Source organism: Erpetoichthys calabaricus, chromosome 1, assembly GCF_900747795.2.
Source record: "Erpetoichthys calabaricus chromosome 1, fErpCal1.3, whole genome shotgun sequence".
Lineage (NCBI taxonomy): Eukaryota > Metazoa > Chordata > Cladistia > Polypteriformes > Polypteridae > Erpetoichthys > Erpetoichthys calabaricus.
The window spans coordinates 92,142,248-92,157,444 of NC_041394.2; the positions used below are offsets into that span (position 1 = coordinate 92,142,248).

The following is a 15,197-nucleotide window of genomic DNA, read 5'->3' on the forward strand; positions in this document are numbered from 1 at the left end:
TTCTAGTGACACTCCATTGGCCTACTTAGGTATATCCAAATGGGGCTGCAAATGGCTCACTACTGTCAAGGTTAAAGGTGTGGGCCAGCTGCAATATCAGTCATGGGAGAAGTATGTCTGGGACAGACCAAGACAGACTTTAACTTCCTCGAAAACAAAATTTTAGAGTGCAGAATATTTCTTTTATGCTGAGCAAGATACTAGAGCTTAGGCAAACAGAACAGACTGGTAATGAGGTCCTGGGAAGTCCAGTGAATTTGTTCTTTCAGAATAAGTTTAAATCTCATCTTCATAATAGCTACAGAGGATTTTTTGTACATAGCAGACATGCTGTTTTTTAGGGAAGCCAGTGGCAGAGGTGTCTGGCAGAGCTGGGACCATTTAGGTACCTAAATAATATTGGTGGTTGTGGAAATAATTGGAAGCTGAAAAATATTGTGTTAGCTTAAGGTATTGAATGGTGTTGGGTGTCTTGATTAGCATGCCTTTTCAAAGCAGTCATAATTCCTTTGAATGTCATATTAAAAAAAGCACCATGTTGTGTGTATTGCTACTCCCTAGAACTCCTTGGACAGGATACTCAACTTTAGACTCAGTAAGAGTTAAGAGGCTAACAGTTTTTTCATGGAGCAGTACATCAAAACTTTACTCTTAGATGGATTCTTGGATAGGATAGTTTGTGTCAGGACCTGTTTTAATAAACTTTATTGTTTTAAATGTGCCTTTTATATTTTTATTTTGCATGAGCACTTGTCTGTAAGGCACTGGTGATACATTTTTGGTAATTATGCTTTCATAATAGTAAGCACAATGCAATGTACATGTTCCATAATTGACACTGACTGCTATGCCACAACGGTAATTTTGAAGAGCAACAAGTATTTAAAACTCATATCTCCTCTGTGGTATTATTGAACTAACTCACAAATCTGTGCAAAAACACTGCCAAAATTTATTCCAGAAATAACTTTTTGGTTTTTAAATTTACCGTGCAAATTCTTTTCTTAATTTGACTATGAAATTCTGAATTCTAAATATTGTCTTCTCAGTCTAAATAAATTTAAACCAACTAAAATCACTACACATTATTTCTTAAAAGTCTGAATGTTTACCACTTATAACTGAATACTCACAGGCAAAGTACCAGGATTTTAAATTTGGGAAGTATTGTAAGTATTGTATTCCAGGGCCACTGTTGCATGACATTCAACATCTGCACTTAAAGAATGAGAACTATGCTTAACATCTGTGTAACTCTCCTTCAAGAGGGAGTCTTACATTTCTTCTGCATTCAGCTATCATGGAAAAATTAACAAGGCACCATATATGTTTTGTGCATTTCAACTTAGGCTTATGAGAGTTGCATCCCTATTTGCAAAAGAGGTTATTCTTCTGTGTTAACCTAACTTCAACATGTATTACTTTATTCTGTTTTTGAAGCCGTGTGAAGTGTATGCAGTAGCAAAAAGAGAAAATCTTACCCAAAAAACGAAAATTTGAGCACATTGCACCAGTTTTAGTGCTGTTACATTGTTTACCCATGTCCTTTCAAACTGACTTTAAAATACTACTAATGATATATAAAGCTTTAAATAATCATGCTGCTTCCTATATTTTGGAGTGTCTAACCCCCTTTATTCCAAGTTATAAGCTTAGATCTTCTAATAGCGGTCTGCTTATTATTCCAAGAGACAAGCATAAAAGAAGTGGTGAGGCAGCTTTTTACTGACATGCACCAAAAATCTTGAATAATTTACCAATAGAGATACAATAGGCTAACACTGGATCATTTTAAAACATGTATAAAAATCACATTTTATTAATTTGGCCTTTTCGTAACTACATTTTAGTTCTACCCTTAATAAACTAGATATGCATAGAATTAACATACTCTTTAATGAACCTGCAATATTTATTAATCTGTACTGTTCTCTGTTTTCTTTTCTGGTTCTTCTGTGGTGGCGTTATATGCCACCAGCACCTGATCAAAGTCCTGTGCAGCCACCTGTGATGTTTGAATGAAAGTGGACACCTCGACCTCCAATGAGATCCACTGTGTCAAATCTTCTAAGATGTAGCCTTAAAAAAACAAAACAAAAAATACCCAGTGGGGACTGGGTGGTCTTTTGGCTTGGAACCCCTACAGATTCAGTTTTATTCACCAGCTTATCTTGAGTTTTTAAAAAAAATTTTCTGTCCACCCTGGCCAGCTAACCTTATCATCTTACCATGTTTTAGAGACTTAAAAAAAACAATTCTCTATTTAAGGACTCTATCTCTCTTAATTATATATCTTTCTTATCTATATGTGCATTAATTATTTTTGTATACTATTTGTGCATTATTATTCTTAAATAACGTGTTTTTATTTGCATGCCACTACTCTTTGACATCTTATAAAGTACTTTGAGCTATGTTGTTTGTATGAAAATGTGCTATAAAAATAAATGTTATTTGGAAGGAGATATAACACATTCCAATATAAGGTTATTTACGTATAGATACTGCCACAACTGCAGTAATTTATGTAATTTTGGAGTTTTGAGCATGATCATTACGATGAGACTGGCTGATGGATATTAAACGGTGATTAAGCAGGAGCTAAGCTCTTGGTCATAAATATTGTAAATATTAATCAGTATATGTTAACTATTTTTGGGTAGTAAACAAAGGAATATGACCACAGGTACACGTGTCTGAAATTAGTATCCTCATCAGGGTCATTAAGTTCACTTTCCATGAATGGGTATGAACTTAAACAGGTTGTAAAAACTGCAATGTAAAGATACTACTGTTCTATATTGATGGGATGAACATCTAGCAAGGATTCCTCCCACATCCCCATACTCCGCGCCATTGCAAATTAAACTGAAAAGAGGCATAAGATGAATGAATATATAGGAAGGACTTTAGTAAATATTTTGGTTGTTCTGGTAATTCCCTAGAAGGAACTGAAGAGTGCTGAAAAATATATACAAGTCTGGTATGGTCTACGTAGATGACTACTGGCAACGAACATCAGATAGAGCTTAATGGTTACAAAGAAAGAAATATAGTGTCTTTTAAGTGATAAGTGTATTTAGGACTTAGGAAAAACAAATGTTTTTTTTTCTTTTTTAAAAATACTCATTATTTATATAAACCTGGATTACCTTAATGGTTACATATCCTGATTCAACCAGTTTCTTAAATTGGGTCAATCTTTGCTATAAAATGAGCTGTTAAATTAATGAAATCACTTTCTGTCAGCAGGCTAACAAATGCCTGGCAGCTCAACTTTAACTTCTTTGTGAAATTAAGAGCAGTATCTACTGTAATTGTAGTCATTGACTTCATTTCAAACAATTGTTTAATTAGTGGGCAACGTCTTGCAGTAACTGGAAGATACTGTACCAGTAAGTAGGTGGTTAATTCTTAAACCTCTTGTTTTAAAAATTTCAATTGCTATACAATATATGTTTTATTTTCTGATACAAATGTGGGCATGAATTGTGTACCACTTGTTTTTTCTTCCATATATTAAAACAACTTATTAACAAACACATGGTAAGTTGGGTTACCAACGATTCTTTCTGACTGCAAAAGTGAACCTGACACACATACTGTACAGGTAGATGTGTGTGTGTTCTGATAAAATTATTTAATAGTCCTGATTTTAGGTTGGCCTTCATTAAACTTGAAATGCCTCCAGGAGACTTCTTGCAGATGGAGAACAAATATTTTTAATGTCTTTATGGATACTATAAGGCTGCTGTACAAATATATATTTTTTTAAATCTGTAATAGTTGGGGTGGAGGTGGAGGGCGTTTTTTTTTTTACTTTATAGAGTAAACAGGCAAGAAATTGCTTGCAGAAGCAATCATCCTCAAAAGACTAAACCAACTGTTGTCACAGGCAGGCAAGCTACAGACAAAGCAAGACCTGTCTTAGCAGTAGAAAATTTTAATAATAAAAATGAAAAGCCCATCTACATTATACAGTCCTGTATTGCTGTTTGGGTTCTAACAAGCCGAATCACGTTAACACCATTACAAAAAGATAACAGAACTCTTCAAAATTAGCTCACCATGTTGTGCTCAACTTAAGTATATGAAGAGCAATTCTATTTCTTTAAGCATGAAACCACACTATCAGTAGTTTCTTGTATGACAAATGCTTGAAAATAGAATTCCCAAGGATATTTGGAATGAGAATATTTTTAACAACTAGTGTAGCTTCTTTAATTTTCATGTCTTAATGCTACCATTAACCATTACTTAGATAAACCCAGCCACAGGGGATGCACAAACCAGTGTGTTTCTTCGTGCTGGTCCCAAGCCTGGATAAATGGGGAGGGTTATGTCAGGAAGGGCATCTGGTGTAAAATTTTGCCAAATCAATATGCGGACAACAATACAAATTCCCATACCGGATCGATCGAGCCCCAAGTTAACAACGACCGCCACCAGTACTGTTAGCCAACAGGGTACTGGTGGAAATTGGGCTACTGTTGGCTGAAGAAGAAGAAGGAGAAGAAGAGGGGGGAAGACGTGTCCGGAGTCAGGAGGAGAGGAGGAAAGTAAAGAGAATGGAACTGAGGGTAGGAACTTTGAATGTTGACAGTATGACTGATATGGGGAGAGAGTTAGCCAATATGATGGAGAGAAGAAATGTTGATATATTGTGCATGAAAGAGACTAAATGAAAAGGGAGTAAGGCCAGGTGGATCGGAGGTGGATTCAAATTGTTCTATCATGGTGTGGATGGGAGGAGAAATGGGGTAGGAGTTATTCTGAAGGAACAGTATGTCAAGAGTGTTTTGGAGGTGAAAAGAGTGTCAGGCAGAGTAATGATTATGAAGCTGGAAATTGGAGATGTGATGATGAAAGTTGTTAGTGCATATGCACCGCAGGTTGGGTGTGCAGTGGGTGAGAAAGAAGATTTTTGGAGTGAGTTGGATGAAGTGATGAACAGTGTACCCAAGGGACAGAAAGTGGTGATTGGAGGATCAAATGGTGAAAGTTGAAAAAGGCTGAGTTTAGGGAGGAGGTGAGACAGGCACTGGGTGGCAGTGAAGAGTTACCAGACAGCTGGGAAACTACAGCAGATGTAGTAAGGGTGACAGCAAGAAGGGTGCTTGGTGTGACATCTGGAAAGAGGAAGGAGGAAAAGGAAACCTGGTGGTGGAATGAGGAAATACAGGAGAGTATGCAGAGGAAGAGGATGGCAAAGAAGTGGGATAGTGAGAGATGCAGAAAGTAGACAAGAGTACAAGGAGATAAGGCGCAAGGTGAAGAGACAGGTGGTGAAGGCTAAAGAAAATGCGTATGATGAGTTGTATGAGAGGTTGGACACTAAAGAGGAAGAAAAGGACCTGTACCGATTGGCTAGACAGAGGGACCGAGCTGGGAAAGATGTGCAGCAGGTTAGGGTGATAAAGGATAAAGATGGAAATGTACTCACAAGTGAGGAGAGTGTGTTGAGCAGATGGAAAGTGTACTTTGAGAGGCTGATGAATGAAAATGAGAGAGTGAAGAGGTTGGATGATGTGGAGATAGTGAATCAGGAAGTGCAACAGATTAGCAAGGAGGAAGTAAGGACAGCTATGAAGAGGATGAAAAATGGAAAGGCCATTGGTCCAGATGACATCCCTATGGAAGCATGGAGGTGTTTAGGAGAGATGGCAGTGGAGTTTTTAACCAGATTGTTTAATGGAATCTTGGAAAGTGAGAGGATGCCTGAGGAGTGGAGAAGTGTACAGGTGCCGATATTTAAGAGTAAGGGAGATGTGCAGGACTGCAGTAACTACAGGGGGATAAAATTGATGAGCCACAGCATGAAGGTATGGGAAAGAGTAGTGGAAGCTAGGTTAAGAAGTGAGGTGATGATTAGTGAGCAAGCAGTATGGATTCATGCCAAGAAAGAGCACCACAGATGCAATGTTTGCTCTGAGGAAATTGATGGAGAAGTTTAGAGAAGGCCAGAAGGAGTTGCATTGCGTCTTTGTGGACCTGGAGAAAGCACATGACAGGGTGCCTCAAGAGGAGCTGTGGTATTATATGAGGAAGTTGGGAGTGGCAGAGAAGTACATAAGAGTTGTACAGGATATGTACGAGGAAAGTGTGACAGTGGTGAGGTCTGCGGTAGGAGTGATGGATGCATTCAAGTTGGAGGTGGGATTACATCAGGGATCAGCTCTGAGCCCTTTCTTATTTGCAATGGTGATGGACAGGTTGACAGATGAGATTAGACAGGAGTCCCCGTGGACTATGATGTTTGCTGATGACATTGTGATCTGTAGAGATAGTAGGGAGCAGGTTGAGGAGACCCTGGAGAGGTGGAGATATGCTCTAGAAAGGAGAGTAATGAAGGTCAGTAGGAACAAGACAGAATACATGTGTGTAAATGAAAGGGAGGTCAGTGGAATGGTGAGGGTGCAGGGAGTAGAGTTGGTGAAGGTGGATGAGTTTAAATACTTGGGATCAACAGTACAGAATAATGGGGATTGTGGAAGAGAGGTGAAAAAGAGAGTGCAGGCAGGTTGGAATGGGTGGAGAAGAGTGTCAGGAGTAATTTGTGACAGACGGGTATCAGCAAGAGTGAAAGGGAAATTCTATAGGACGGTAGTGAGACCAGCTATGTTATATGGGTTGGAGACGGTGGCACTGACCAGAAAGCAGGAGACAGAGCTGGAGGTGGCAGAGTTAAAGATGCTAAGATTTGCATTGGGTGTGACGAGGATGGATAGGATTAGAAATGAGTACATTAGAGGGTCAGCTCAAGTTGGACGGTTGGGAGACAAAGTGAAAGAGGCAAGATGGCATTGGTTTGGACATGTGCAGCGGAGAGATACTGGGTATATTGGGAGAAGGATGCTAAGGATAGAGCTGCCAGGGAAGAGGAAAAGAGGAAGGCCTTGTGGTATAGTGGGTCCCCAGCTCCCATTAAAGGCCATTTTTAATAAATAATCACCGCGCTCGCGGCTTAGCTAGGGGGAGTGGTGGTTGTGTGGCTGCAGCAGTTCTCATAGTAATTTGCGATGTGGGCATTTCTCACCTAAGTGCACAAGTGAGAGACTGCCCCCATCCGTGATTGTTCCTGGGACTGCTAATTTGCCGCAGCTGCTATGCCCTCTCGATATATAGAAGCGCGAGTCGGCTACAGAAAAAAAAGAAAATGAGAAAGGAAAAAAGAAAGCCGGAGGTTGCTGGAGAGCGCGAAGCAGTAAGTGGAGAGAGAAAGCCGGTGTGGGAAAGCAAACGAGCAAGAGCAGGCTCGAATGAGAGAAAGCAGGCAGCTGGGAGGTGCGCCCACGAGGGGAGTGTTTGGCCGACACTCAGTGGGGCTGAAGGAAGCGGTCGCTCCAGCTAAGCGATTGAAGAGCTGGAGTGAACCAGTAGAGGAGACGACTGACTGTCGAAAGGAGCAGGAGTCGAGGAGGCTTTGGGCTGGTTTAGCCCAAGCGTGTGCGCCTTGGCCGCTGGGGAAATAACCCAAGTCTCGGTCCGGTTTGGAGCCCAACGTAGCCAGGGATCAGATGGCTACCGGACCAGAGTAAAAGGCAGCTGTTCCTGCAGGTAGGTGACTCTCCTGTTGAGTAGCCCAGATGGGTGTAGCAGGGGAGCCGCCATGGTAAAAGAAGACACTGGGCTTTGTGTTTTTAAAGGATTGCTTCCTGTGCTATTTTAACCTCGTTGTTTTTAGAAGATTTTTCTATTGTTTTTAACCTCCACTTTTCAATTCTGGTTTTATTGGATTATTTATTTAATGAAGACTGTTTGGAAGGCACTGCACTTTATTTTGAACACCTTGTTTTGTTGATTGTCTTAAATAAAAGCACCTTGCACTTTTGCACCATCCCCTTGCTATGTTGTGCCTCACTGATAAGCTCATCAGTAACATTACCGACGGTGTAGGGTTCAAGGGCTCCCGGACAGATGATGGGAGCATGTATTGAACCCGCATCGTCACAGGCCTAAGCGAAGGTTTATGGATGTGGTGTGAGAGGACATGCAGGTGATGGGTGTAACAGAGCAAGATGCAGAGAACAGAAAGATATGGAAGAAGATGATCCACTGTGGCAACCCCTAACAGGAGCAGCCGAAAGAAGAAGAAAGAAGAACCATTACTTAGATAACTTAGGTGTACCAAACAGATGTCATTACAAATTTCTTAAGAATAAAAAGGTTTGTCTTTATGATTTTCAAGCAGCATGGTAATGCAGTGTTCTGGGTTTAAACCCTGCACCTGATTGTTGTCAGGAAGGACTATGGATGCTCTCCTTGAGTCTAAATGGGTTTTCCTTTAGGTAGTCTGGTTTTCCTCCTACATACTCAAAGACATTCATTTTTAATTAACTGAAAGATCCAGAATAGTCCTGTTTGAGTGTCAGTATGTGTGTATTTGAATGAAGATTATGATGACTAAATCCAATCTACTGAGCAGATAAAGTGGGTTCCGCAAGGAATGGATGGTTGCAGTTGCAGTTTTCTCTGAACAAGCCTTCTCAACAAATAAATATGATCTTTGATGAAAGGATAACAACTTGGGAAACAAAATGAAAACCCTGTCCACGATTCTTGAGATAGAAGAAAACATGACTATTAGAAATCACTTTTGAGCAAGGATTAGAAAAGAACGTAGGGATATCAAGCAGTTATTTACACTAAGAGACATGTCAGGTTGAAATACAGTTGAGTTCTTTAAGTCTACAGAAAGTTTAACCCATTAGTATACTGCAAAGGAGAGATTGGATGAGGCTAGAAAACAAACTCCTTGACAAGAATAGATAGTTCCTTACATACAAACACAGTATATAATGAATATAAGTATAAAAAGTCTGGATACATTTATTATTAAAAAATTTTAATTATAAAATGCTATCAGAATGATATTTTTGTAATACTATAGGAATTTTTCACAATTATCTTGTTGCATCCTTCAGGATAAAAGACATTTTATTGAAGCAAATGTTGTATGTCATTAATAACTAGATCTACAGAGCATGGTGCAAGGTGAAAAAATACCTTTTCATGTTACAGTGGATTCAGGAAGTATTCAGACTCCTTCACTTTATGCACACTTCATTGTATTAGATATTTAATTTACATGGAAATATTTACCATTTTTGCCCATCAATCGACCCTCAATAACCCATAATGACAAAGTTAAAACATGTTTTGAGATTTGCAAATTTATTAAAAATCAAAAACTAAATGTCTCATTTATAGAAGTATTCAGACCTGTTGCTGTGGCACTCCATGTTGTGGTCAGGTGCATACTGTTTGCTTTAATTATACATGAGATATGTCTAGAGTGTAATTGGTGCCCACCTGTGCCAAACAATGTTTAGAAAGGAACATGCCTGTGTACATAAGGTCCCACAATTCAGCAACAAGGCAAGAAGGGCCTCGGTCAGGGATATGACCAAGAACCCAGTGGTCACTCTAACAGATCTTTTGAAGAGATGGGAGAACCTGTCAGAAGGATAACCATCTCATCATCACTGCATCAATCAAGCAGTTATGGTAGTTTGGCTAGGACAGTTTAAAGGACTCTAAGAGCATGAGGAAAAAGATTCTCTGGTCTGATGAGACAAAAACTGAACTCTTCGGACAGAATTCCAAGTATTGTGTCTGCTGAAGACCAGGCAGTGCTAATCACCCTAATACTATCCCTAAGGTGAAAAGCATATTAATGGCAGCATCATGTTATGGGGTCCTTCTCAGTGGCAGGGACAGGGTGACTAGGCAGAATTGAGGGACTGAGAAATGTAACCAAATATAGAAGGGTCTATGAAAAAAAACCTGCTCCAGAGCGCACACAACCTCAGACTTGGACAACAGTTTACATTTCAGCATGACAATGACCCAAAGCATACAGCCAAGACAACATTGGAATGGCTTTTGGACAAGTCTCTGACTGCCCTTGAGTGGACAGCCAAAGCTCATACTAAAACCCCATGCAACGTGTGGAGAGACCTGCAGATGGCAGTTTACAGATGCTTCCCATCCAATCTAATGGAACTTGAAAAGATCTCCCAGGAACAACAGGATAAATTACCCAAATCCATTTATGTAAAGCTTGCAGACACTTACCAAGAAGACAGTAATTGTTGCCAAAGGGGTATTTACAAATAAATTAAGGGTCTGAATACTTATTTGAACAAGAGATTTCAGTTTTTGACTTCTAATAAATATGTAAACCTTTTAGATAACGTTTTCACTTTATCATGTTAGGTTATAGATTGTATATTAATGGGCAAAAATGGTAAATTTATCTATTTAAAATTAAATCTTCAACACAATGTGTAAAGAAAGTAAAGGGGTCTGAACGCTTTCTAAATCACTGTATTTGCCACATGTATTAAGATGTTTTACCATCCTAATTAATGGGTGAAATGCAAAACAAAAATTAAAAGTTCAACAGAAATACTATTTCTGAATATTTAGTAGTCTCCTTTCCTCATTTTTGACTGCAAAAAGCAGATTAACAGGTTTTGACAAACTTCGCTTTTTTGTAGCCTATAGGTTTTCTCATGTATAGTCTTGTTTTGTTGAATTTGCTTCCCTGAAACCTACGTACAGTTGTTTAGTCCAAGTAAAACATTTCCAGGTTTTACATGGTGAACATTAAAACGAAAGGCTCTATATACAGAATACGGACTTGCTATGTGTTAATTAGAATTTCTTAGTATTGAAGGAATACGCAACTGAAACTTAATGAATTAGATCACTCGCGAATAAAACGATAGAATACGACTGTAGGACCCTCGCCCGAGGTCCGCACCTCCTTCTTACACGCTTCCTTCTTCATCCCTCCCACCACAGAACGCTCACGCTAACAGGACTGGTCGAGTGAGACAAGAGGGGGCTACGTATGTACTGAACGAGAACTATAGCAAGCAACGAAGCATCTTTCGAATAAAGCAATCGTCGAAAACTATTTGTGGTGCCGGTTCTTGTCAATCAACAAACAGGTGCTTTTCGTCTTCGAAATTTCTCTCCCTGGCTACGCTGTCCCATCCCTGGAAACTGCGGAACAAACAGTTCATGCTCACCTTTCCCGCAGAATGATGCCACGCTCGCTCACAGTTCTTCAGCAGCTCCTCCTGGTCATCCTCCTGCATCCAGCGGTCCTACCCGAAGCTCATCGGGTCCGAAAGCGTCAGACGCCCTGTCCACAAATTTGTGACACGGCACGCTGTCCTCCACTTCCCGAGCACTGCTACTACGGGGAGGTGAAGGACGACTGCGGCTGTTGTGACATCTGCGGCGCGGGAGAGGGAGACCTGTGCGGCGGGCGCGGCGCCGGAGTATGCGGTGACGGTCTGCGCTGCGTTTACCCGCCTGGCAAGCGCCGACATCGGGGCACGTGCGTGTGCCACTCCAACGAGCCGGTGTGCGGCAGCGACGGGCGGACATACCCGAACTTATGCCGCTTGAGGGCGGAGAACAAGAGGGCACAGCTGAACAACACACCGCCCGTTCTCCTCATCCAGAAGAGCCGGTGCGATTCGGGTGAGTACTACTTGGCTGAGCCTCGAGGGGCTGGGCTTCAGTTGCTAAACATGAAGATTCCATCCTAGAAAGCAAACGATGGGTCAGTGTGTTCAGTAAAGGAGCGGAAATGTTCAACTCTGTTCGAAGCCTAAAGCATAGTTTAGGTATAATATCTTTAAAACCCCGCGTTCTTGAAGAGGATAAACTATAAAATAAAGGGATTGATTTATATCGTTTTTAATTATTACTTTACTATTTGAACCTAGATAAACACCAAATTACAATTTAGCTCAAATTAATGAGATTTTAAGGTGGAACGGAAGATTTGAATAAGTACAGTAGCTGGCGAATAAGTAGCCAACCTCAGCCTCGTAAATTAATCCAGGTGTGACGTTCATTTTAAAGTGTGAAACTCCACTCAGTTCAGGGTGTATTAATATTTCTTTTTGAAAAATGCAAAAAGCTGTCCTAATAGATGTACATAATAAACAGCAAACAGAGTTTATAACTGTGAAGCAAAATTATATACGTTAGTGTGTACAAAAAAAGATCCCCTTAGGGATTAATACAGTGTACCAAACACAAAAAACCCTGCAGTTTTTTTGCATTTAAGTTGTATTTGTATGACACTTTGTTCACTGAAAGTACACCTGTAGCCCTTTACATTCGAGTTAGAGTCATGGTTAATGAGCAGCCTCAAAATTTGAATGTTACTAAGATTTTGTCTGCACATAAAAGCTAAAGGAAAAGCTGTAAATCATATAACAGTACATGGAAAAATATGAAAGTCAAACCTAGAAAAATTAACTTTTATTAGTTTATACGTAACATACTTTTAATTAAAAAAGAAAGCCACAAATGCATTTGAAGTGCATATTGACCCTGCTGATGATTATAAATTTAAAAAAAATAGCAAAAGGTAAGCTATAGTAGTTTATTTACAGTTCACTAATACTAATTACTTGGTCAGCTAGTCCTCTAATGACTCATAGCCATTAGAAACTACATGTTGTTCTATCCAAAATAACGATTTGTTTAATAGGCAACTAGCATTCAGAATAAAATTAACCTCAAAACATCTGCTATGTGTAACTGAACTACATAAAAAAATTGAAAATGGCCTGAATTGAATTTGAATAATTCTTTACGTTTATACATCTTACATGAAATTAAACACAGTTTTTCCAGTACAATCTTCAAATGACTTATGATCAACTTCATCTCTAAGTATAACACAAGATGTGGCCATTCTCAAAGTGATTTTTTTTAGAAATTTTGGATGGAAAAAATGTCTGCATTATTCTCTCCATTCTTTATTTACCTAGACTATGGCATCCTATTCAGGGCTACAAGATGGGCCAATGTCAACAGGACACATTACATAGGAAACTTTCTTACTTTCTTTTGACTAATGGAATGCATTATAGTTATATCTTTATGAAAGAGCCATTAAAGCATTTCCCTGTTGCTGTTAGTAAAGAAAATTCAAATTATGAAGGTATGACACTCCTCCCACTTCACAACATGTAACATGGTGTAATATTATGCAAGTATTTTCACCATTACTAGCATTTAAAAGCTACACTTCTTTCTACCATAGCTAAAATCAAAGGTTTCTCCCTGTAGTGTACAATTTGTTTGTTTGTGCTGAACTGTTTGCGCTCAAATCACAGTACATTGATGGAGTACCAAAATTCATTGTTTAAAGAAATAAAAGAGATACAGCCCACACGATTGCATGTAAAGTCTGCCTTTTGGTTTGCCAAAACAAAACAGAAAGTGTGTGCCTGTTGTGATGGAGAAGAATTATCTGGACCTCATCTAGTTCTGTGAGGATTTTGATAAAAAAATACTTTTTTTACCCAGTTTTGTCTTATTATATTTTAGCAGGTAAAACTGTGCTTGCAACAACAAGTTTACTTTGTACTTGGTAAAAAATAAATGATCACAGAAGCAGTCAGAAGCATTTACATGACTTTTTCACTCCATGATCATTATCTGCATGTAAAATGCATCTAAGATTGTTTATTAGGAATCTTAGTTTTTGATGGAACCCTTATCACTACCCAGATTTCACTCCTCCACTCGGTGCATGCACACTATTGTTACGCTGGCATATACTACATCACATTTTATAGTGTTGATCAGTCTGTACCTTACATACACAAACAATTTACAGCACATGTAAATTTCAGTATTTGATCTGATTAGATAAAGAAGAATTTATTGCTCCTGTAGCTATTATACTCTGATTATAAAGTTCACGGACACACTGTATTGTTCATTTTGCACCATCCTAATTAAACTGGTATGAAACTGTCCCCGTGAAAACATTGTTTGTAATCGTCAAAAGTTGTTAACTTTCAAAGCAAAACTTTAATGACCTATTTGTTGATAAACACAAACTCCACATCATTGTGATCCCAAACTAAGACTTAAGTTTCACGTAATCTTATAAAATGACACATATCCATTGAAAAATTGTGCAGAGTCATAAAATATAATGCAGTTTATAACTGCATGAAAATAGTACACATGCAGTAGGGACTGCAAATTAGTTAATGACAGTTATAGGGTAAATATCTATTTTGAGGCTCTCACTGCATTGTGTGTTGGTGGGAGACCCCACTAGGCATGAGGCCCCAAGAGATTGCTTAGCCTGCTTATGTAATGGACAGCTGGGGCATCTACCTGGCTGAAACGCCTTCATAAGGGAAGGACCAGGGGAGAGCTTGCATGTAGCATTAGTTCCCCTGAAATGTCAGAAGGCAGTTCTCCTGGCTTAGAACAATACCACGGGTTTGGAGATTGGAAGCTCAGCAATGCAGGGGCCCGTGGTCACCGTCAGGGTTAGCATGGAGAACTGTGGAGCCCTTTATTGTATCACTTCAGCTTGTGGTATATCGGGTCCACAGCTTAGATGAAAAAGCCCAGTTTTAAATAGATAATCACCACACTTGCGGCTTATACAGGGGGAGCGGTTCCCGGGCTCTTTGTGATGGGGGTGGTCCTCGCTTAAGTGCACAGGTGAGAAGTCGTCTGCATCCGTAATTGATGCTGGGAGCTGCTAATCGCCACACCTGAGTCACGTCCCCATTATATATATAGTAGTAGCGCGCGAGTGCATAGGGGAGGAGAAATAAAGAAAGTGAACGGAAATTAAGGGAGAAGAAGGCGGCAGGAAGGAAAAAGCCAGTGCATGCAAGTGGGTGAAGGCAGGTTCGTTAGTTAGATCAGGCAGCTGGAGGGAGTGCCCCCTGGAAAGAGTGTTTGACTGACACTCGGTGGAGCTGAAGAAAGCGGTTGCTCCACCTGAGCGACCAGGGAGCTGGAGTGACCCAGAAGGTGGCTGACTCACCGCGTAAGGCAGCGGGAGCCAGGAAGGCTTAGGAGAGTGAACCCCAGCATGAGCGTCCTGGCCGTTGGGGAACCAAAGTCTTGGTCTGACGGAGCCAGGGACTGAAAGGCAACCAGACGTAAAGGACAGCTGTAGGTAGGGTGACTCCCTTGGTGCATAGCCTGGATGGAAGAACCAGGGGAGTCACCAGTAGAAGAATGCACCGGGCTTTGTGTTTTAAAAGACTGCTTCCAGCTATTGTTTTTAACCTTGTTTTTATGGATTTATTTAAGGGATTTTAATTTCCTCCTTTTCACTGGTTTTATTGGATTATTTATTTATTTGAAGCACTGCACAATTTATTTTGAACACTGTGATT

At 39.8% G+C, this 15,197-nt stretch overlaps 1 protein-coding gene across 1 annotated transcript in view; it reads left to right on the forward strand.

Annotated features, from left to right (window-relative positions):
• Positions 1–10,626: 10,626 nt before the first annotated feature.
• The window catches only part of htra4 (HtrA serine peptidase 4), a 76,103-nt gene continuing 71,532 nt past the window's right edge, over positions 10,627–15,197 (forward strand). Inside the window, exon 1 of the mRNA XM_028803509.2 lies at positions 10,627–11,499. Within this exon, the coding sequence (XP_028659342.1) occupies positions 11,052–11,499 (448 nt within the window). The 5' untranslated portion in view covers positions 10,627–11,051. The remainder of the gene's footprint in view (positions 11,500–15,197) is intronic.